Source organism: Salvelinus namaycush, chromosome 11 (assembly GCF_016432855.1).
Source record: "Salvelinus namaycush isolate Seneca chromosome 11, SaNama_1.0, whole genome shotgun sequence".
Taxonomy (NCBI): Eukaryota; Metazoa; Chordata; class Actinopteri; order Salmoniformes; family Salmonidae; genus Salvelinus; species Salvelinus namaycush.
The window spans coordinates 34,043,508-34,067,225 of record NC_052317.1 but is presented as its reverse complement, the minus strand read 5'-3'; the positions used below and the strand labels follow the sequence as shown (position 1 = coordinate 34,067,225).

The 23,718-nt window shown below is 43.1% G+C and overlaps 2 protein-coding genes across 8 annotated transcripts in view; both read left to right on the top strand.

Moving 5' to 3' along the window:
- The first annotated feature begins 4,986 nt into the window (after positions 1 to 4,986).
- Positions 4,987 to 17,488, top strand: LOC120056083 (DDB1- and CUL4-associated factor 8-like). Of its 5 annotated transcripts, none has more exons than XM_039004239.1 (13): positions 4,987 to 5,112; positions 5,868 to 5,938; positions 6,102 to 6,191; positions 6,443 to 7,074; positions 7,223 to 7,363; positions 7,756 to 7,850; positions 8,044 to 8,154; positions 8,246 to 8,376; positions 8,623 to 8,730; positions 8,880 to 9,010; positions 9,188 to 9,307; positions 9,439 to 9,555; positions 14,628 to 17,488. In XM_039004239.1, exons 2-13 carry the CDS (start codon positions 5,902 to 5,904, stop codon positions 14,733 to 14,735), a joined length of 1,821 nt encoding a protein of 606 aa, XP_038860167.1. In that variant the 5' UTR covers positions 4,987 to 5,112; positions 5,868 to 5,901; the 3' UTR covers positions 14,736 to 17,488. The 5 variants fall into 5 exon arrangements, 3 of the variants coding, with proteins under 3 accessions (XP_038860167.1, XP_038860166.1, XP_038860169.1); XM_039004238.1 differs by having other exon boundaries at positions 4,987 to 5,236; XR_005477742.1 differs by lacking the exon at positions 14,628 to 17,488 and having other exon boundaries at positions 4,987 to 5,236; positions 8,880 to 9,026.
- A 731-nt stretch (positions 17,489 to 18,219) lies between these two features.
- Positions 18,220 to 23,718, top strand: part of LOC120056081 (complement factor B-like) — a 45,478-nt gene continuing 39,979 nt past the window's right edge. Inside the window, exons 1-2 of one of the 3 annotated variants that reach the window (XM_039004237.1) lie at positions 18,220 to 18,407; positions 20,267 to 20,473. In XM_039004237.1, the coding sequence (XP_038860165.1) occupies positions 18,350 to 18,407; positions 20,267 to 20,473 (265 nt within the window). In that variant the 5' untranslated portion in view covers positions 18,220 to 18,349. The remainder of the gene's footprint in view (positions 18,408 to 20,266; positions 20,474 to 23,718) is intronic. The other 2 variants (XM_039004236.1, XM_039004235.1) reach the window with 2 other exon arrangements.

The following is a 23,718-nucleotide window of genomic DNA, read 5'->3' as shown; positions in this document are numbered from 1 at the left end:
GACGACTAGCTTGATTCAGCCTCCGCCATGTATATCTCACTAAATCAGGGTATTTAAGTCTCCATATATCCACTAATTCCAATATATCCATGACATTCATGATTTCCTTAAGTGCCTGAGGGTGATAGTTTGTAGTGTGATTTCCTTTCCGGTCTATAGAGGTATTTAAGACCGTATTAAAATCTCCCACTATAATAATAGAGTCTAGTGTTGCTTGTAGAGTTGATAAATTCTTATATATATTTTCAAAGAAGCTTGGATCATCATTATTCGGACCGTATAGGTTAACAAGCCATATTTGTTTATTGTCCAATAACATATTTAAAATAATCCATCTACCTTGAGGATCTGTTTGGACAATTTGCACATTTGGATCAAAATTATTGTTAATTAAAACCATCACCCCTTTTGAATTTCTTTGCCCATGGGAGAAATATATTTTTCCCCCCCAGTTCTTTTTCCACAAAACTTCATCTAAAACTGTTGAATGGGTTTCCTGTAAACAATAGATATTATAATCCTTCTCTTTTAGCCAGGTAAATACTGATCGTCTTTTCTTATTATCTGCTAAGCCATTACAATTGTAACTGGCTATACTTATTTCACCACTTACCATAATGAGACACACCTTTCATTCTTTTAATCAGAATATATTTTTGTAAACGTACTATTAAAAAGTAACATAATGATTGAGTGTCTATATAGTTGTACCATGATATTTGCATTTCTACTAAGTAAACCTCCAATTGGTCCCTACTATTCCACCCGCTAAAAGGCCTCATCTCGAGATGGCTTGTCATCCCAATGCCCGGTAGACCACCCTCGACCCCCTGTATCCCATAGCCCTGAACCGACTGGGATCCATTCTTTGAAAAGAGCATACAGTGCCATTTACCGAATTGAAGAAGATCAATTACCATATGCATTTCCATTGCCCTCACCTCGATTTGTATTATATATATCTGTGGATCATCCTCTATTGTCCCTAACATCTTTTACTTCTTCCTTCGCAACAGTTGTGGGATACACACATACACCCACACACACTCAGCCCTTACCCCCACACAACCATAAGCTCACTTTCTCAACAATTGCACCATCCCAGAGCCCAACTCAAGATGGGTCATGATTTACAAATGCACTTGCAGTTGCAGCTGCATGAGAAGGCCTGCAAGACCGCACAAAAAATTAGCAAAAATTGAGAGATTTATTTACCATTGTCATATCCTAGATAATGGAGGTCAAATGTACACCTTATTCCTGAAACACCCACAATACGGCCACCCGTCATGACCATGTCCCCACGCATCTCCATGCAGTCCGACTTTGATTTTGTGCCGCCAGGGCCACAATAATATACCCCCTCTCTGAATGTCCGAGTGTGACCCCCTCCCCATGGGTTACTGCAGCTAGTGTTGCCAGCACTGCCACTGCCTGGGTGGGGGCACCCCACCGGAATCCCCACCGGCTAGGTACAAGGTCGTCAAGGTTCTCATTAGCAGCTTTGAGAATTTCCTTGTATATTATGCTCTCCCTTATTGGGGCTTTGGCTTTGCAGGACCAACCCTGCCAAGCAGGCTCAGAATCTTGAGGGGGCAGTGCTGCTCTTGGTCTCTGACCTCATTTTAGCTGCATACAGACCGCTTACAGCGGGCACATAAAACAGTTAGGGACTTCTCCTTAGTATCTGGGTCATTCAGGTGGGTGTCTAGGGTATAGTGCCATGGACCGTACCATTAAAATAGGATAATAAATAATTAGATATAATTTATAAAAAAATAAATAAAAAATGTAGTTCTCCATGATAGGACAATAAATAAATAAATAAGACGTATAATTCATTATAAAAGTATATCCATCATCTGAACAACATTGAAAGCCCTCTCATACCCGGCTCACAGCAATACATTGGCTCTGGGATATGCAACCATTTCATTACTCACTCACTCAACTTTCCAAACATAACAAATAAAATAAAAAATAAACACAAACCATACCATCCACACATACTGTGCCTTCTGTTTACTTAGTTTTTATCTTCACTATGTTGAATTAGTGCTTGTGTGTTCAATTAGTTATATGTGAAGATTTATAGAAAAGCTATATTTTTTATTGTATTGTTACAATCAGTAACCGGGCTTGAATTGTGTTTATTTCCCTCGTCTATGAGAACTTTGTAATTTTTTAAATAACCATGGAGTAGTCTTTGTGTCTCTGAACAACTGGTTATCAATATATAGTTTATCAACGACGAGAGCTACTCGTTTCGCTTTTAATCTATTTTCTTTGAAAATTGGATACAGAACTTTGCGCCGTTCTGCAATTTCCTTCGGAAACTGATCATTCATGCCAATTTTGGTCCCAGCAAGTCTTTTACCCAGGCTTTTAACCATTATTTTATCTTTAAATGAAGCAAATTTGGCAACGATTGGGCGTTCGTACCTCTGCCCTCTCTGTCCGAAGCGGTGAACGCGTTCAAGTTGGATTTTGTCGATAACTTCGCGTGGAATCTGAAGCGCTGTAAGGAGGAACTCTCTAACTATAGATTCAGGAACTTCTCCTTCTTTTTCTTGGATACCTGTAAGTACCAAATTCTCTCTCATGGATCTAGTTTGTATGTCTAGTAAGGTTTCCTTCAGAACGGTGTTCTCCTTTTTAATTCCATTCATTTCGGTTTCAATCTTATTGACTGTCCCTTTTAGCGCGTGTGTTTGCTTCTCCAATGTCGCAGCTTTTTCATCACTCATCTCTAGGCTTGCCTTCAACTCTTTTATATCCTTACTAACTAATTCAAGTATACCCAGTTTGTCATTTATTGATTTTAACAGATCGGTTTCGACCTTTACCATTCCGGGTGGTGAGAATATTAAATCATCAGTGTCTGTAGAAGAGTCACGTTTTCGTTTTGTAATCGGTTCCCCTGTCTTACTCTCCGTCATGTTTGGTTGTTGCCTGTTTTCGTAATATTTGTCGATAAATGTCTCTAGTTTTAGGATTTGTTTTGTGTTATTGTCCAGATTGAAGGTTATCACTCACCAGATTAAGTAGTGCTAATATTTTAGTCTAATTTAGCAGATATTTCGAATATTATGTTTTATCTTGAGGTGCTCTACATAAATCCCTTCAGTCCGCCATTACCCTTACGTTACCTTTACGTCATACGTCACTCTCTCTCGTCCTCTAGGTAGTAGGTGCTCTTATTCTCCATGGACTTTACAGTGTCCCAGAACCTTTTTGAGTTTGTGCTACAGGATGCAAATTTCTGCTTGAAAAAGCTAGCCTTAGCTTTCCTAACTCCCTCTCGTCGTTGTTGGTAATTAGGCCTACCACTGTTGTGTCGTCAGCAAACTTGACGATGGAGCTGGAGACGTGCGTGGCCACGCAGTCATGGGTGAACAGGGAGTACAGTAGGGGGCTAAGCAGGCACCCCTGTGTTGAGGATCAGCGTGGCGGAGGTGTTGTTGCCTACCTTCGCACCCTGGGGTCGGCCCGTCAGGTAGTCTAGGACCCAGTAGCACAGGGAGGGGTTCCGACCCAGAGCCCTGAGCTTAATGATGACCTGGAGGGCACTATGATGTTGAATGCTATTCTTACATAGGTAACCCCCCCCCCCCCACCTCTTCTGTAATTTCCTTCAAAGGTACACACGCAGTTCACAGAATGCAATTGCATTATTCAGCCACTCGAGGTCGCCCTTGACCTGTTTACAACAGAAAGGAGAAGCTCAGAGTCCTGTTCCACCTATCCACCACTCTCATTGGGCGGATTTTATTAAGCTGACTCGGGTTATACAAGGCTATGGCCTCACGTGAACGGGCGAAGCTGGTGAGGAAGTTTCGCCCTGCACAAATCGAACAGCAATCTGTGCCGCTCTGTCATCTTGTCAACAAGGTAGCATGATGCATCATTCAGAAACGTACAACATCTCTTTTCCATAAAATCCTAACCTTTTCCTAACCTCAACCAAATTATCCTATCCTGCTAAGTTAATTATCCTAACCTGCTGTGTTAGTTCTTCTAACCTGCTATGTAAAATCATTTCAGACACAACCGTAGATGCCATTAGTTACCAGTGTCACCACACATGTTCCAGAATGCAATCACTTCACCCGATGCAAGCTACACCCAACCCAGTGCCCGGGTGAGATTAATCGAATGCCCTCAATCTTCTCTGCTGCCTTAGACTGTTAATTTAAAGGTTGGTGGTTTGAAATCACCCAGACCCGAAAGCTTTTCTGAGTTACTAAATCGTAATAATAAATGGCATAACAATTGATAGGGTATAATTGGTATGTGGATCAATCAATCATGCGTATAACGATGCCATTTTGAGTGTCCTACAGGTGGGAAACAATTTTCACCTAAAATCACTTTTTTTACATTGTAATGGGAATTTTAATGTTTGTTGCTTTTCTTATAACTAATTTCTGTGTTCTATTCATGTGCTGTTCTATAAACCAATTTCTGTGTTCATGCAAGTGGCTGACTGAATGAATCCTCCCTATCAGTAGCTGCAATTTGGCAGTGCGCCCAGACCTTGTTTTGAGAACGAAAGATATCTCAGTTTCAAGGTCTCAGCTTAGAGAAAAGAAGCCTCTTGAGCTATTGGTCTGCCACATGTTATGAACCTGTATTGGTCTTCACATGAATTAAACAAAATGGTAATGCTTAATTAATTATGCTAAATCATGCAAATATAGCTTGTCTGTTATAGCTGTGTAAAAGGCAAATGCTGGGACTGCCCAGGGAGAGCTCCTGATTGGCATGTGTACGATGGTGCATTGAGTTGGTTGGAACCTCTCCAGCGCGCTGACAAATAAACAATGATTCATTTCAGATTGACTTTGAGTGTCCCTGTGTAAGAATTTCCACAACAACATATTCACAATATTTACATTTGATGACACGGTACATTATTTATACACAGACCCACATTTCCGGCGAAAGAAATCCTTCGCCGGAAAAGGAATGACCGAAAAACAGAAGCTGAACAGTCAAAACATAAACAGAGCTAGCACACACTCGTGAGCGCACATAGTCTTTAATTTGACTGTTTCTTTTGACACGCATCCTTCATGTCGTGTGTTTTTACTCCAAGATTTTCTATCCAAGGTGCTATAGCTAGCTAAGTAACGTTAGTATAGTAGGTTGAAGACAATAAATCTGCGCCGAAGATTAGAACAAACGACGTACTGTAGCTAGCTCCGCTCATCGGGCCTAAGACTTGTAGTTAGAGGTAACAGCTTTAGCTAGCTAGCTAGCTAGCATGCCAGCCATAGCTGTTTACTTCTTTTAACTGGCGTGAAATTGGTCAAATTCCTGAACAAAGTTGAACTAAATGTACCAAAATATGTACATTTGCTAATTCAATCAACTAACAGAATAAGTAGTTAATATCTCTACAGCAGAATGGACATGGTGGCCAGTCAGCTGTTTTGATTTTTGTTAAATGTCAGTGTTGCTGCAGCAGCTAGCTAAGATTAGTTTGACAGCTAACGTTAGCTAGCTAACTTACTTCCAATTCCAAGCTACAGGCTGCAAGTCCTATGTTAGCTAACTAGAGACTGGCAGCTAGTTTCATGTTTTAGTGTGCACTCGATTTAATTTAGTTGCTGATATGTTAGCTAACTAGGTTGGCTAGTTTGCAAGATTTCCAATCATACCGTGACTTGAGAACATAATTCGTTCATCAGTCACAGCTAGCTGACTTGTTGAGTGACATGTCTTGCTACCTTGCTTTAACGAAGGCCATGTCAGTTGTTTGGACATATTGCAATTACTGGCAATATATATATTTATTATTATTAGGAGTCTTCAAAAGCAGCCGGCAGACTAATTCATTTGACCCTGCCTCGGTTTCATTCCAGGCTCTCCTCCTGTCCACACGAAGAGAGAAGCAGGATGGCTGAGGCAGATGGTAAATCCAGTGAGCTTAATGGTGAGGGATCACGTAGGCCTTACTGATCACCCAGGCCTCACTGTTGGCCGACTTGGAATACGAACATACACTGTTGTTAAACTACTACTAGTAAGCCACACTACCAGAGCCAGCTATGTAAGACTAATGTGAATGTGTGGCCATATCTGTGTGTGGTTGTCAGGTGGGTCTGAGGAGCCAGATCCAGGAGAGGACCAGTGTGGGGAGGGAGATGCTTCCACAGCCACAGAGGGGCAGTCTGGCTCTCAAGCAGGTAATCAATCATAGACTCAAACCAGAGGGACAGTCTGGATCTTAAGCAGGTAATCATAGACTCAAACCAGTGCATTATAAGAGGACTGTTGTTGTCATAGTCCAACATGTAGCCACAACACACAGGACACTATAACTTTGATATTATACACTCTACAAAAATTTGTTTTACAGTGGATAAGTTTCCTCCCCGCTTCTTGACAGTAGCACTTTTTTTGTCAATGTGTGACAACTTCCTCATCTTTCCCTCAGCTCCCAAAAAGGCAGGAGACAGCGCAAAGAACAAGCCAATGCCAGATGCAGAGGGTGGGAAGGTGCCTGGCGAGGGAGAGGAGGAGGAAGACACAGACAGCATGGACGGCAGCGGCCTCTACTCCCTGAACGAGGAAGGGGAGCGAGATGGTGAGGGGGGTAGAAGAGAGAGAGTGAAGGAGAGAGATGCAGGTAAGAGGGCCGCCAGAAAGAGGAACCGCCCGAGCGGTGGCACCGCTCACCACTCCTCCAGCTCTGAAGTGGAGGATGATGAGGAGGAGGAAGAGCAAGAAGAGGAAGACGAGCAGGCCATGGACGTGTGGCTGGGGGAGGAGCTGCGTGATCTTGGCAGGCCATCATGGCGGGCGGTGCCCTCCCTGCGGTTGAGGGAGATTGGCCAGGGCTCACACCAGTTTGTGAGACGTGTGTGTGGCGCGCGGGGGCTGGTCCAGAGGCTGGAGCTACAAGGGCGCCTGGAGAGACACACCGGCTGTGTGAACACCCTGCACTTCAACCCCTCAGGCACACGCCTGGCCTCTGGCAGTGATGACCTACGGGTGGTGGTGTGGGACTGGGCACGTCGTCGGGCTGAGCTGGAGTTTGACAGTGGGCATAAGAGCAATGTCTTTCAGGTGAGGAGGAGAGCATAGAAAGGAGGGGAACACTTCTGGTGTTGTTGACAACCATTGAGAAACCATGTGAAAAATATGAAAGGAAAGCTAGAAATATGGTTCAGGACCTTTTTGAGAGATGTTGAAATGTACCTTTCTTCCTCCAAAGGCCAAGTTTCTTCCCCACAGTGGAGACTCAACTCTGGCCATGTGTGCCCGGGACGGTCAGATCAGAGTGGCTGAGCTCTCTGCCATGCAACGCTGCAAGAACACCAAGAGAGTGGCTCAGCATAAAGGGGCAGCACACAAGGTATGGAGACCGTGTGTATACCACACAAGGTATGGAGACCGTGTGTATACCACACAAGGTATGGAGACCGTGTGTATACCACACAAGGTATGGAGACCGTGTGTATACCACACAAGGTATGGAGACCGTGTGTATACCACACAAGGTATGGAGACCGTGTGTATACCACACAAGGTATGGAGACCGTGTGTATACCACACAAGGTATGGTTGTATTGAGTTCATGACTCTGGCTACTGGTCTTACTGGCCTGACTTTGGCGGCGTCTCAAATGACACCCTTTCCTCCGTACTGTGGGGAATGGGTTGTCATTTAAGATGCGGCCGTTCTAAGCCTTTTTTAGCTGAAAGCGGAGTTGATTTAAGTGTGTTGTGTTTACTCTGTGTGTGTCAGCTGGCCCTGGAGCCAGACTCTCCCTGCTGTTTTCTGTCGGCTGGGGAGGATGCCGTGGTGTTTGGCATCGACCTTCGCCTCGACCGGCCTGCCAAGTGAGTGTCATCACTGTCTGATATGCAAGTGTTAACGCCATTACTGCAAGATCGCCTGGACGTTACTGTACTAAGGCCATTCGTTTTTCCTGATCATGTGACCAGTCTGGGAAAAACTTAAGTCAAAGTTTAGAACATAACAGCCTTTTAACCCTTTTTCTACTATTTGTTTCCTCTTTTCTTTTGATCTTAGTAAATTGGTGGTGGTGAAGGAGGGGGATAAGAAAGTGGGGTTGTATACCATCTTTGTGAACCCTGTCAACACACATCACTTTGCTGTGGGAGGGAGAGATCAGTATATCAGGTTAGACTCAAATCCCTCTTGTGTCCGTAAAGCAGAGGAAGTGCATTGTCTTGGATTCTCTCTTACCTCTCCTCACCTTCTATCTCTGTAGGATCTATGATCAGAGGAAGATAAATGAGAATGATAATAATGGCGTACTGAAGAAGTTCTGTCCATCTCACCTGGTGTCCAGCGAGTCCAAAACTAACATTACCTGCTTACTGTACAGTCACGATGGAACAGGTAAAACACAAGGACTCAAGCACACTTTTATTCGAAGTTGGAGTTTCTCTGGCTCTTGCTGTTATGACTGTCCTCATATTTGTCCTCCCCATCAGTGACCAGGGATAGAAATGCCATGATTAGAGCGGAGGTGATTCCTTATTCTACATATGAGAGGAATGTTTGTTCTACATAGAAATAGCCTATCTGTACGTTCCAAAATGTTGCGTCCAGCTGAATGCGCCCCATGTCTGTCTATCGCTTCAGAGCTCCTGACTAGTTACAATGATGAGGACATCTACTTGTTTGACTCCAGCCACAGTGATGGTGCAGATTACTGCAGGCGATACAAGGGCCATCGCAACAACGCTACAGGTACTGGGTTAAAAGGGGAATGAATGATTATGAACTAGTCAATTATAAGTAACACGAACACTGGTGTTTTACCATGCTCTAACTGTGACTTTCAGTATAATACTCTCTCGCTGTCTTTTTCCCTCCCCCTCTATTTATCCATCTCACAGTGAAGGGGGTTAACTTCTATGGTCCTAGCAGTGAGTTTGTGATCAGTGGCAGCGATTGTGGACACATCTATCTGTGGGACAAGGTCTCAGCTCGCATCGTCCAGTTCATGGAGGGAGACAGAGGAGGAGTGGTGAGAGGGAGAAATGGTGTGTGGGTGGGAAGATGTATGATGGCCAAAGGAAATGGCTTGATAATGGGCAGGTGCAAGTAAAACCCTTAAATGAAATTGAACAGTATCAGTTTCACAGTTATATGCTCACTCACTAATCTGTCTGTCATTTGACTCTAGCTCAACTTCTTCTCCTAGGTGAACTGCCTGGAGCCCCACCCTCACCTCCCAGGTCTTGCCACCAGTGGTCTGGATCATGATGTTAAACTTTGGGCCCCCACTGCCGAGAACCCCACAGGGCTCAAGGGCCTCAAAGACGTACGGTGGTTCATACCAATGATTCCACACACACAAACCTCAACATATCCCAAACATCCCACGGCATATAGGCTTGGATTCTGCATACCAAAGCTGTGAGTTTTGATGTGACTGGTGTTGTGGTCGTTCAGGTGATGAAGAAGAACAAGCGTGAGCGTGACGAGGACACTGTTCGACATGGAGATCAGTACGACACACAGCTCCTATGGTTCCTCATGAGACACATGAGAAACAGACGGTCCCAGAGGGTGAGTGGAACCCACCATAACACTGTAAGGGGTGTGTATGCTAGAGCCAGACCGATATGTGATTTTTGGATCTGATTTTAGTGCAAATATTTACCGATAACTGATATCTATTTTTATTAATATCACTGGATAGTACCAAAAATATTATTTTATTTTTTAATGGAAAAACTGTTACTCTAGTGAAAGGAGGATTAACTGCGCTGATTCCAGCAAAAAATTAGCCTCTGAAGACTGAGCTGCCTCATGCTATCCAGCTGGAAAACGACATACCCATACATTGACAATGTGTACTATCTAGCTTCAGTATGTGTTAATCGATTGTAGGGCAGTAGCTACTGAATTCTGTCACTTGAAAGGAAAAGCATAAATCAAGCGCTACTTTGAACCTGCTATGTTTTTGTAGTGTCTCTGAAAACATTTGAATGACAGAGCTTGAGGAATACCCTTCGCAAAGAGCAAATATAACACCAGATTTCACAGGCTTCACTAAAGGGCTGTAACGTTAACACTACTACAGAATTGAACGTTCTTAGCACGGCACTTGCTTTACATTTGGGCATAGTATCCATTGTTTGTCACGACTCCCAACACCCTACTATTACATGTAACCGTATATGGCCAGTGCTAATTTTGGTCAGTTTGAGCTGACAAGCTTCTATCCTCTCAGCACTGACTAGAAGCAGTAACAGTTGTTCACTGTCTCTGACTGGTGTAGTTGCGTCAGCACTGACTAGAAGCAGTAACAGTTGTTCACTCTCTCTGACTGGTGTAGTTGCGTCAGCACTGACTAGAAGCAGTAACAGTTGTTCACTCTCTCTGACTAGTGTAGTTGCGTCAGCACTGACTAGAAGCAGTAACAGTTGTTCACTGTCTCTGACTGGTGTAGTTGCGTCAGCACTGACTAGAAGCAGTAACAGTTGTTCACTCTCTCTGACTAGTGTAGTTGCGTCAGCACTGACTAGAAGCAGTAACAGTTGTTCACTGTCTCTGACTGGTGTAGTTGCGTCAGCACTGACTAGAAGCAGTAACAGTTGTTCACTCTCTCTGACTGGTGTAGTTGCGTCAGCACTGACTAGAAGCAGTAACAGTTGTTCACTCTCTCTGACTGGTGTAGTTGCGTCAGCACTGACTAGAAGCAGTAACAGTTGTTCACTCTCTCTGACTGGTGTAGTTGCGTCAGCACTGACTAGAAGCAGTAACAGTTGTTCACTGTCTCTGACTAGTGTAGTTGCGTTAGCTGATAGTGTCCTGTCTTGCTGTAGCGCTCCAAGGCATGATAGCCTTATAGCCATGTAAAGAGTGCCCTCTCCTGGACAAATAATACAAACAAAAAAAATTAAGTCTAATTCTGTAAGCGTTTTCTCTGTCTTATATCACTCCTTTTCGGTGGATTAAACGTTGATACAAATACATCAGTAAAAGGCTAATATTGGCAGATTTTTAATTTTGATATCAGTCAACCGATAAATAGGTCGGGCTCTAGTGTACACTTATTACTATGAAATTATTAAAGGGGTACCGCTTGCTATAAGGCAACAAGAAACTACAAAAATATATACAATTTAACTGTAGTTATACTTATCATTATGAAGGCAATTAAGTTCTTAAAATGACACAGCAATGCATTTTTGGAGATAGTAGATATTTTATAAAACTACAATTTATTTTATGAAATAATCAGGGTTAAGCAATGAATGGAAAAATTGATGTGGCAAAATTATGTACTTATGTGATAGGCTACAGAATCTGTCACCTACATGGAATGGTGATTAGAGAGCCTAAGATCAAACAAGCAGTTATTCTTCATATTTCAGAATGAAACAAGGCAGGGATTACAGGAGGAATATAGACAGTAATAATACAAGTAACATACAGGTTACATGTTGAAGTTTAAATCAGGGAAAGAGGTGAGATGGAGCTGGATACTCTCAGGTTTATCCTGAGTCCAAAGCAAAGGAGTCAGAAGTCCAGTATCTCAAGGTCCCCGAAGGGGGTAGTGCTTGAATGATTCTGTGGTTCAGAAATGACAGTAACCATATGGCTGGTTCACGGTCTGAACAAAAGGAGTGGTATTCACATATTCCGTTTATAGTTCTGGACAGGAAGAGGTGAGGTGTCCCGTCAGCAGAGCTGTGATTGGCTCAGGTGAGTGAATAATTCCTGGGACCGGGTCAGCCCCCATTCGACTGCATTGTTTTGTGACTTATGGCAGGGCATGAATTAATGAATTGTCCACATAAATGGAGGTGACTTTGTACACTTGTAACGTCTTCCACTGCCTGTGTGAAGACCGTGATTTCACAGATACCAAACGGTATACTTTTCTGTGGACGAATGAGGATAATACCTGTTAATTGTCAGAAAAGCATATCGCACACATTGTAAAATTCAGTCTTACTACACACGTATCTCAACACTTTTAACTATGTCATTTTCAGTCCGTTTACATTGTTTCATTGAGGAAATAAGAATTTGTCACTGGATGCTCTCCATTTTTCTCAATGGAAAAGTAGTTTGGCTGAGTCTTATTCTTCAGTCTTCATTGGGACCGTGCTGGGTCTCTGTCTCCAACAGGCCGTCTGAGTACCTACCATTCGATTTAACTTACCACCCTTGACCTGATAGGACAGGGGTGTCAAACTCATTCCACGGAGGGCCTAGTGTCTGCAGGTTTTTGGTTTTTCCTTTCAATAAAGCCCTAGACAACCAGGTGTGGGGAGTTCCTAACTAATTAGTGATGTTAATTCATCAATCAAGTACAAGGGAGGAGCGAAAACCCGCAGACACTCGGCCCCCCGTGGAATGAGTTTGACACCTGTGTGATAGGAGCTTTGGTGTAGTCTAGAGGTGTGAGAAGCAAAAGAGGGGAAGGATGACTCCTGCTGGGAGCTTGTTATGAGTGCTCCCCTCCTTTGTTCTCTGGTCAGTGAAGAGGCCCTTGTGTATTCTCATTGGCATGGATGTTAATTTGATGCTCCTCTACATCGCCCCCTGTTGGCCATCCTTTGAGTGCAGGACTGTTGAAGCTGATGGACAAATGGATCAGAGCATCAACAGCATTTGACATCACCTTTTCTTCTCCCCACATTTGATATGAGCTTGTAAATGTATATTTGATCAAGGTAGAGGAAGGACATGAAGCTAGTGAGTGGGTCTTAAAATAATTTAATCCTATTTAAGGTACTTATAGTTGATTCTCGGTTGTCATTTATGAGCAACACTAAAATGGGTTCTTGGTTGTAAGCGGTGAAGAGGGTAGGGGACCTGAAGAAATAAGTGTGGTTTACAGGTATCAGTCTGCCCAAAATCTACATTAAGGAGGACAGGCTGAGTCGTGTTGATAGAAATGTTATCAATGAGGGGTTTAGCGGAAAACAGTGGACGCTGTCTGTTCAATGTCTAGAAAGGAAAAGGGTTAATCACTCACACGCCTCAGAGTTGACATGGATTGGAGTCACTGCATTCTGAATTCCTTCAGTGAATTCACGCACATGTTTAACATCTGTACTTGGGCGTTGTCATGGGTCCTAACCAATGATGTGTATAAACCCTGGATGACTGACAGGGGGCGCTGTATTAAAACCACAGGGCTGCCATCTTGGCGGCACTCAATTGTAAAAAAAAAATATATATTTTGGAAGCTATAGAAATGCATTAATGTCTACATTTGTTTTTGACACGTTTGTTCTACTACAGACACCTTAATTAATGCATACGTTTAAAATATTATGTGAGCTAAACATAAAAAATAAAACATTTTCCTGAAGGTATTATTTTTTTTGTACTAATGTTACTGTTCTCACTACAACAACAAAAATAAATACATGTAATTTTGTCCCTAACATTTAATTGAAATACTGTAGAATTCCATTGTTTCCCTTGGAGGACCTTCAAGACAGCATCAGCAATCCAGAGTTTATATACGTCATTGGTCCTACCTCGACAAATTCTGACAGAGGGAACTTTGAGTTAAAATGCAGTTCACCCCGCTGGAACTCTTTCTGAGTTGCTTTGTAAAGGGGCTGTAACTGGTTAAAACGGGCAGCAAACTATGCAGATTTTGCCTCTTTAGGGACATCTTGCGTCATCTGGCCAATGGTCTCTTGAGCAGGGTATTATAAGTCGTTCCTGAGAGGCTATACCCCTGCAAGAGTTGCATGTACACATAAAAGAGCTTGTTGGCTCTGGGAAATACATATACAAAATGATGAATGGTTCTGCATTGGGTGTGTACTGTAAATACAAAGGGCTTTATGGCCTTGGAAAAGGTGTGCACCAATTATATTGGGTGGCAGTAAGAAATCACTGAGTTCCAGTCAGATGGTTGAAATCAAAAAGGGAAATAAGATCAATGTTAATAACTAAGACTCATATGGTATGCGCAGAGATTAGTGTTCACTTAATGTCTACACCTACAGACTGGGAAAAGAGTGGGTTATTAACCATATGGGTTAACCTTATCTGACCTGGGGCAAATTGGGTGACAAGTGGAGGTTGTGTACCCTGTGATGCATAGGTTTTGATCACTAACAATGCTAATATGGTCCTGAAACAAAGAAGGTTATCAAAAGTCACAGCTTATCACTTACTACTAGAACATTTTAATTATGACTCGGTCTACTGTAGTCTCAGCGAGGGAGTTTTTCACTCAATTAGCAAGGGGTCTGAAACATTATCATCAGTAGGATCACACCACAAGGGAAAACTTTTAAATAATAGCGTTGGCTCATTCAACACCAAAGCAACAATTTGATTTGTTATAGCAAGCCAAATCTTATGCAGTTTACACACACAAAAATGATTAAGGATGACTAACTTCTAGGGTAAAACCTTAACACGTCACGAGAATAATGTAATGAGCCTACACTCTGGTTGGAGGTGAGTGGCTGAGACGGGGAGGGAGGATGCTCCTCTGCACCACCCTCCACGTCTCTTCCAGTAATCAAACCAGTACATCTCTCTCTCCCCTCTTTTTCTCCAGGAGTATCTACAGGGACTTTTGTGTTGAGCATTCTCTGTCTCTCTCTTTCTCCCGCTTTATTTCTTTCCCTCTTTTTTTCCTTCTTTCCTAGACACGTCGGGAGGGTGCAGAGGGAGACACTGATGAGTCATGGAGCTCTCCAGATTCCTCTGATGAAGAGGATGGAGGGCCAGACCACGTCCAGTGCATGTCCTCCTGAGCCAAAGACATATACAAGCCAGCCACACACACACACTGCATTGCCCTAGTATTGATGCATATATGCAGGCACTATTGGCTCACACATGAACACTGGGAGACCATGAAGTAACAGTAAAAAGGTACACACACACACACACAGAGACATACAAACAACTGAGAGGGAGGGTGACTAGTATAGACAGACACAACCTCACTTCTAATCAGACAGGGAGTGATTGTAGACAGTTGTGTTCATGCACAGTCTGAGGGGAGGGGGCTGATACTCTCAACACTGATTTTATTCTAAACGGGGTTGTAGGGAGGCTGATGAGTGCTCACATCCTTACACAACCAGTTAGACTCATCTACACCCATACATATGCTCTGCCAAGCCAGAGAACATAAGAACTTCAACATCTCACAATCAGTTGGCCGTCATCTGCAATGCACACGTTACCCCACTCTCTTTCCCCTCTACTTTTCTGTTGGGGGATTTGAAGAGAGTGGGGGAAGAAAGGGGTTGATGTACCTTCAGACCTTTGGATCAACCCTAAAATGTGATTCACTCCATTTTTTTTTTTCAAGGGCCAACCAGAGCCCCTAACAACCTCTCTAGGGTTAACCTCAGAACATCCGCATGTGGTCAATCAGCTTAGCCTGCAGATGGCTCATACCTGGTGACTGCATCCCTTATACTCTGCTGTGTTTTTTTTCACTCCCTCAGCCCAACACCTTCCAACACCCCCCCCCCCCCCCCCCCCCTCCCTCCCATCCCACGCTACTGAGTGCACTTTAATCAGGGATGTTTGGATTTCTTAGACAAGTGTACGCTGGGGGGGCCAACCATGCATTGTTATGAAACATTGGCTATGTTGGCTCCCCAGAACACCTCAGTAAAGTAAAGGTGCGTTGTAAAATGAGACAGGTATTTGACTAGTTGTTTAGTTTGGGATATGCACTTAGCAGGAGTGTCTTGAACAGAGCTCCAGCTGAAAGATTCCCTTTCCTTCCACCAACTTAACCCCCTCCCTCCTTTACACTCCTCCGGGACGAGCACCCTGACCTAAGCCTCTACCTCCCTAAAGGCCTTCCCACGCTGTACGTCAAAATCTGTATTTTACCATTATTACATGTCACACTGTGCGATGTTACCAAATTAAAATCTTTATCAACCTGGCCAGATTGTACAATTTGCTTCAGTTCTGTTGTCACATTCTGCGATTGGCTATTACAACTGCAGCACTGTATTTGATCTGTGCATGAGCCAGCAGCAGCAGCGCAAGCCTCCCAAGCCAATTTGGAGAAAATTAAAGTATGCATCTTAGAAATAGTTCTCACATACAAATGTATATAAGTCTGAACTCAGAATCAAATAGGCATCCCAATAATAACATGGTTGTTGTGGTGGAACTTTTATTTTGAATGGCGATTTTGTGCATTTATCAAAACCCCATCAAGTAGCCTGTTTTCAGATGTCATGTAAAACAAGATTATTAGGGAAATCGTTCTTGCAAAGCATGTAAATGTTTAAATCAAACTATTATATTAATCTGACTTAATGTGTGCATAATCAGTGTCAGCCATGTTATTAGTTGTAACACCAGCCACACAACACGATAAAGGCCAACATTTCTGACACGGCTAGAACTTTGTCGAAGCCATAGACCCTGTAACACTGAACGACCCAAGATGTCCAACAATTGTTTACGACCTAAGAATTTGACCGCGGTGTGGATATTTTGGCTGCGATGGCAATATCGTGGCATAAGACGGCTGAAATCGTAGTCTGTGCGAGCCTTATCCCATCTTTCTCTGAGCGTACACGTCTTTGAGCTGGAGGGCTGCTGAGGAACACCTGAATGGTCTCATTGTATATATATACAGTACATCCAAAAGGATTCTCACTTTTCTGTTTGAGGAACCCTGAATCTACCTACATCCATGGCTCATGCCAGCTGTCAGTCTCTGCCAGAGTTCAGATTCCGTAAAGGAGAAGCGGGGGGTTGATCAGTCTCTGGAGATCAAAGCATCTGGGTAGCAGTGCTGATCTTGGATCTGTCCATATAATCTTATTCATTATGATCTGAAACTGATCCTGGAACAGCACTCTTACTTTGAGATGCTTTGTGGTTACGGCCCAGATGTAGAGACTGCTGTTTGGCTCTCTTTGGCCTTTGTGGGATTTAAGAAGCCGTTCCTCAATCTGTATTTGAGGCCATCTGCCCTGTCAGACCTTCCGGGGGGACAGGAGGAGGGAGGATCGATCTGCTTGCCAGTTGTTTTTGTTTGAGAGCGATAAAGTCCAGCTTTTTCTCTTTTTGTGTGAGATTATAAAAGTTTGATGAATTCATGTACATATATTAAAACTGTATAGAAATAATCTTTAGCAATGTTTGACTTAAATGTCAAAATATTTGATTGGTATTGATGCAGGGGTTTATATTATATATGAGGACGAAGTACTTTTAAAATGAAGATATGAGGATGGCTTTAGTTTGTTTTTCTTCTGTAAATGACAACCCCAATTGTTACAGTATATCGGTAGGATTCAGTTAAACAATGAATCAAGTTTGGCTCCTCATTTTCAATTTACAATTTTCTCTGTCCCGCTGGCTGTTTTTATTTGTTCTTGTATATTTATTTAGGCTTTTGATCAATGATTTATCCCACTGCTGCCTAATATTGTGTTCTACCGGGTCAGTTGGAAACATGTATGATTTGTGCAATAAACAGAAGACTGTCCCTTGTTATTTTGACATGGGTTGTTTTTAACTTGTTCAGGCATCAGGCTCTGTTATCCAATAACTGAAGACACTTTTATAAAGATCCTTTTAATGTATGATTTTAATGAGATATATTTTTTCATTCTCCTGTCTGTGTTTATTACTTATTTTGTTTTATGTGAAGCACTGTTACTTCTTTTGAAAAGCACTATATAAATAAAGTTAACTAGGAAGGAACTCAATTATTTAGAGTGAAACGGTATAGAATTTCACCAAAAAAATGCTTACGTTACACATGATTGTATAGTGGCTTTTACCTAAGCTTGCCCGAGGTATGGGGAACCGAACAAGTATGGATATATGATAGACCACCTGGCTTCCAGTAAAGTTAGTCTGTGTGCTTTAGCCATTTCTTCTAACTTCTGTTATTTGTTGAACAGTGGAGGAGTTGCCTAATGCACAAACTGATCTGACTAGTGGGCTAGAGACTACCCACATAATTGCTCAAACAGAAATCCACACACCCTTCAGCAAATCACTGGCTCTTGTCAGCAAGATAAAGGCACAAATGAAGAAAATATTTGAATCAATATCTTCTTCACTGATGAATACCTGGGAGACTGTTGGCAAATAACTATGGGTCATTACCTTGTCTCAGAGCTCTCCTTTTACCGTAAAAGCAAATCCATGAGTGATGGGTCCAAGCCAAAGTCAAGTTTTTTGCTGTGTGTGTATGTTTAACAGTGGCCTAGTTAAACAGTGACCGTATTATTGATATAACAGTGTTTGCTACCTTTTCGATTCTCAGCATAAATTCTCAGGCTCCATATTTATGCTCACAAATAACGCACATTCCCAAATGCTCAACTCTAAACCTTGTCTCAACTACTGCAACTCTTAAGACACAGGGATGAGACCTGAAATATTGACTTTGATATACTCCTTAATTCTCTGCCTTGTCTGCACTGGTAAGTCATTGGTATATGTTTGTATTTCTGTTAGGCTGTCTTACTTCTTAAGGTGTTGAGCAATATAATCATACTTTGATAGAAAATAAAAGTATTGCAATAGTGTGTATATGACTATTAGTAAAGGCAAGAGTTACAATTGTTTTTTCCTGAACCCTAGCTTTGCCTCAGACCTGTACAGAGCCATAGATATTTGTCTTTATGCTGTACCTATAATGTTATGTTCAAACTAACTACACTGCTCAAAAAAATAAAGGGAACACTTAAACAACACAATGTAACTCCAAGTCAATCACACTTCTGTGAAATCAAACTGTCCACTTAGGAAGCAACACTGATTGACAATAAATTTCACATGCTGTTGTGCAAATGGAATAGACAAAAGGTGGAAATTATAGGCAATTAGCAAGACCCCCCCAATAAAGGAGTGGTTCTGCAGGTGGTGACCACAGACCACTTCTCAGTTCCTATGCTTCCTGGCTGATGTTTTGGTCACTTTTGAATGCTGGCGGTGCTTTCACTCTAGTGGTAGCATGAGACGGAGTCTACAACCCACACAAGTGGCTCAGGTAGTGCAGCTCATCCAGGATGGCACATCAATGCGAGCTGTGGCAAGAAGGTTTGCTGTGTCTGTCAGCGTAGTGTCCAGAGCATGGAGGCGCTACCAGGAGACAGGCCAGTACATCAGGAGACGTGGAGGAGGCCGTAGGAGGGCAACAACCCAGCAGCAGGACCGCTACCTCCGCCTTTGTGCAAGGAGGAGCACTGCCAGAGCCCTGCAAAATTACCTCCAGCAGGCCACAAATGTGCATGTGTCTGCTCAAACGGTCAGAAACAGACTCCATGAGGGTGGTATGAGGGCCCGACATCCACAGGTGGGGGTTGTGCTTACAGCCCAACACCGTGCAGGACATTTGGCATTTGCCAGAGAACACCAAGATTGGCAAATTCGCCACTGGCGCCCTGTGCTCTTCACAGATGAAAGCAGGTTCACACTGAGCACATGAGCACATGTGACAGACGTGACAGAGTCTGGAGACGCCGTGGCGAACGTTCTGCTGCCTGCAACATCCTCCAGCATGACCGGTTTGGCGGTGGGTCAGTCATGGTGTGGGGTGGCATTTCTTTGTGGAGCCGCACTGCCCTCCATGTGCTCGCCAGAGGTAGCCTGACTGCCATTAGGTACCGAGATGAGATCCTCAGACCCCTTGTGAGACCATATGCTGACACATGCACATTTGTGGCCTGCTGGAGGTAATTTTGCAAGGCTCTGGCAGTGCTCCTCCTTGCACAAAGGCGGAGGTAGCGGTCCTGCTGCTGGGTTGTTGCCCTCCTACGGCCTCCTCCACGTCTCCTGATGTACTGGCCTGTCTCCTTGTAGCGCCTCCATGCTCTGGACACTACGCTGACACACACAGCAAACCTTCTTGCCACAGCTCGCATTGATGTGCCATCCTGGATGAGCTGCACTACCTGAGCCACTTGTGTGGGTTGTAGACTCCGTCTCATGCTACCACTAGAGTGAAAGCACCGCCAGCGTTCAAAAGTGACCAAAACATCAGCCAGGAAGCATAGGAACTGAGAAGTGGTCTGTGGTCACCACCTGCAGAACCACTCCTTTATTGGGGGGGTCTTGCTAATTGCCTATAATTTCCACCTTTTGTCTATTCCATTTGCACAACAGCATGTGAAATGTATTGTCAATCAGTGTTGCTTCCTAAGTGGACAGTTTGATTTCACAGAAGTGTGATTGACTTGGAGTTACATTGTGTTGTTTAAGTGTTCCCTTTATTTTTTTGAGCAGTGTATATTACACAAGCACACACCCTCATGTCTCTCTCTCTCTCCATCTCTCTCAGTAGTCTCGTCTGGAGTTTCTGTCTGCAGTACTGATGGCATGTCCATTCGAGGAGGGGAGTACAGTCTCTCAAATGGATCAAATGTGGGCAGTGAGCTGTTGTACCACTGTCCTGATGGTTATTACCCTTACCCCAAACGTATGCACAGATGTCTGGGCCATAATCGCTGGTCCCCAAGCCCCAGTCGACGAGGCAGTGAGTGCAGGGGTGAGTATGGTGAATTGATGTTCAATTTGGATAACTTCATTCTGTACTCAGATCTTTCTGCTGTTCAAGATAACACACAACGTAGCACCTCCACCCCTGAGGGTCTTTGACAACCATCCCCAAAAGGTCCACCACCCTTGCCCAATCTGCCTTCTCATTCAAAGCAACAAAAAAATGGAATGGCCTTCCCTCCTCTCTGAAAGCGTGTAGTAGTTTCCAAGCCTTTCTTGTCTGAGGCAAAAAATTATCAAGTCCAATCAGACATGCTCACATTGATTTAAACCTAAAAGGTCACTGACTTGTTTTTATGCAACAGAAGACACATTAAAACCAGACGACTCACTGGACAGACGTTTTACATTTTCAAATCAAATGTTTGTACCTCCAATAAGTATGTTATGCTCGGTTTACAAATGCAACAATGGTATGGTTAATTAAGACAGAAATAAAAGTAGGGAGGTTGGTCATGGAGGATGGTTGGGCGTGTACTGCGACTGTCTAGCAATCCAAAGGTTGCATGTTCGAGTCTCGTTGGGGACAACTAACAATTTAGCTAACCCTTCTCCTAACCCAGGTTTTCCAAACTCGGTCCTGAGGACCTCAATGGGTGCACATTTTATGATCAAGTTTTCATTGTTTTAATCAGCTGTGTAGTGCTAGGGCAAAAACCAAAATGTGCACCCCTTGGGGTCCCCAGGACCAAGTTTGGGGAACGCTGCCCTAACCCTTAACCTTAACCCAATTCACATAACCTGCTATGTAAAACCTCCTTACCTTTGTTGTTAGTTCTCCTTAACCTTAAATTCTCCTTGTAATTCTCATTTATGGCTCCACAAGCAGCCTGGTCTCAGAGAAAGACGTAAAATATTATACGCCTTCCAAGACTCCTCCAAGATGTATGATAGGTGAGGTCATCCAAGTAAAGGCCCTTTCTCACCAAGTCCATTATTTTCGTCAACTCAATATTAGGAAGGTGTTCCTAATGTTTTGTGTATGTGTATATTAGCCTATAGGCCTGCTAAAGTGAATCTTTGGCGACCACCTGTGGCAACCCTAAAAGACAGACAAAAAAGTATTCGCTGGAGTTTACCCTTATCAATAAGTGGTTGCACTGATTTAGATAAAGCACCCAACCAAATTTAAATGTTTCGTCAAAATAACCACCCATTTCTTCACTAAAATGTAATAACGGCTGATCATTAGCCTATGGACAAGTTGCATGCCTGTATTTCAGTTTTTTAAATGGTTGTCAATTCATCTTCATATAGCCTATATCACGGCTTTGATGGATCCTTTTAGGTGGGTGGGTTTGTGTACGATTTCGCAAGTTTTCTATGTCCATTCAGAAAGTTTCCTAAAATAGGCCTAGCTTGTCTAGACTTCATCTCTTTAATCAGATCGAAAGAAAATTATAGGCAGCAGCAAGTGTAATGATGGTCAGCATATACAGTGGGGCAAAAAAGTATTTAGTCAGCCACCAATTGTGCAAGTTCTCCCACTTAAAAAGATGAGAGAGGCCTGTAATTTTCATCATAGGTACACTTCAACTATGACAGACAAAATGAGAAAAAAAAATCCAGAAAATCACATTGTAGGATTTTTAATGAATTTATTTGCAAATTATGGTGGAAAATAAGTATTTGGTCACCTACAAACAAGCAAGATTTCTGTCTCTCACAGACCTGTAACTTCTTCTTTAAGAGGCTCCTCTGTCCTCCACTCGTTACCTGTATTAATGGCACCTGTTTGAACTTGTTATCAGTATAAAAGACACCCGTCCACAACCTCAAACAGTCACACTCCAAACTCCACTATGGCCAAGACCAAAGAGCTGTCAAAGGACACCAGAAACAAAATTGTAGACCTGCACCAGGCTGGGAAGACTGAATCTGCAATACGTAAGCAGCTTGGTTTGAAGAAATCAACTGTGGGAGCAATTATTAGGAAGTGGAAGACATACAAGACCACTGATAATCTCCCTCGATCTGGGGCTCCACGCAAGATCTCACCCCGTGGGGTAAAAATGATCACAAGAACGGTGAGCAAAAATCCCAGAACCACACGGGGGGACCTAGTGAATGACCTGCAGAGAGCTGGGACCAAAGTAACAAAGCCTATCATCAGTAACACACTACGCCGCCAGGGACTCAAACTCACTGTATATGATAGTTTCTCCCCCAAGTTCTGCAAAATGTCTAAGACATCCTGTAACTCATATTGCCTCCCCAATCCCCTTACGTAACTTTCCCTAGCAACAACATTTTAATAAATCTAACCTCCCCCTGACAGCAGGAACCATCTTATCAGCAAGTAAAAACTCAGAAAATGGGTTTGACCGAAACTTGACCTTTCATCACAAGTATAGAGTCATAACAATGTGAACGAGTGTAAGCATCTTCTGACAGGTGGCTGGTTTCATCAGGTCTGTGGCAGCCTTGTGTTCTCAGAAAACCAGCTAGCCACGGTAGGATCCAGACAGGAGGAGTCTGAATGTAGACGCCTTCTGATAGTGTCTGAAGGTCACAACCCTCAAAACAGGTTTTAACACACACAGAGGTCTCCTGAAGAGGAGACCTTACAGTTTATCATAACATCATTTATTAACCCTTTAAAATGTATAAGGCATTGGTTTAACCTACTTCATGTGCAATATTTAGATTTTACTTTGTGTTATACCACTCATATTATCAGGTCCAATAGCAATGATTGCAATGACTTTTATTTGCAATGTCTTGACTTCTGTATTGAAACTTGTCTCTATGTCCAGAACTCTGTTTTTCTTTATGTCTGGTGTATTCGGGAAATATTCAGACCCCTTGACTTTATCCACGTTGTGTTAGGTTACAGCCTTATTCCTAAATTGATTACATTGTTTTCCCCCCCTCATAAATCTACACACAATACCCCGTAATGACAAAGCAAAAACAGGTTGGCTGTGTGCTTAGGTTGTTGTCCTGTTGGAAGGAGAACCTTCACCCCAGTCTGAGATCCTGAGCGCTCTGGAGCAGATTTTCATCAAGGATCTCTCTGTACTTTGCTAGACTTGACTAGTCTCCCAGTCACTGCCGCTGAAAAACATCCCCACAGCATGATGCTGCCACCACCCTGCTTCACCGTAGGTATGGTGCCATGTTTCCTCCAGAAGTGATGCTTGGTATTCAGGCCAAATAGTTCAATCTTGGCTTCATCAGACCAGATAATATTGTTTCTCATGGTCCGAGAGTCCTTTTGGTGCATTTTGGCAA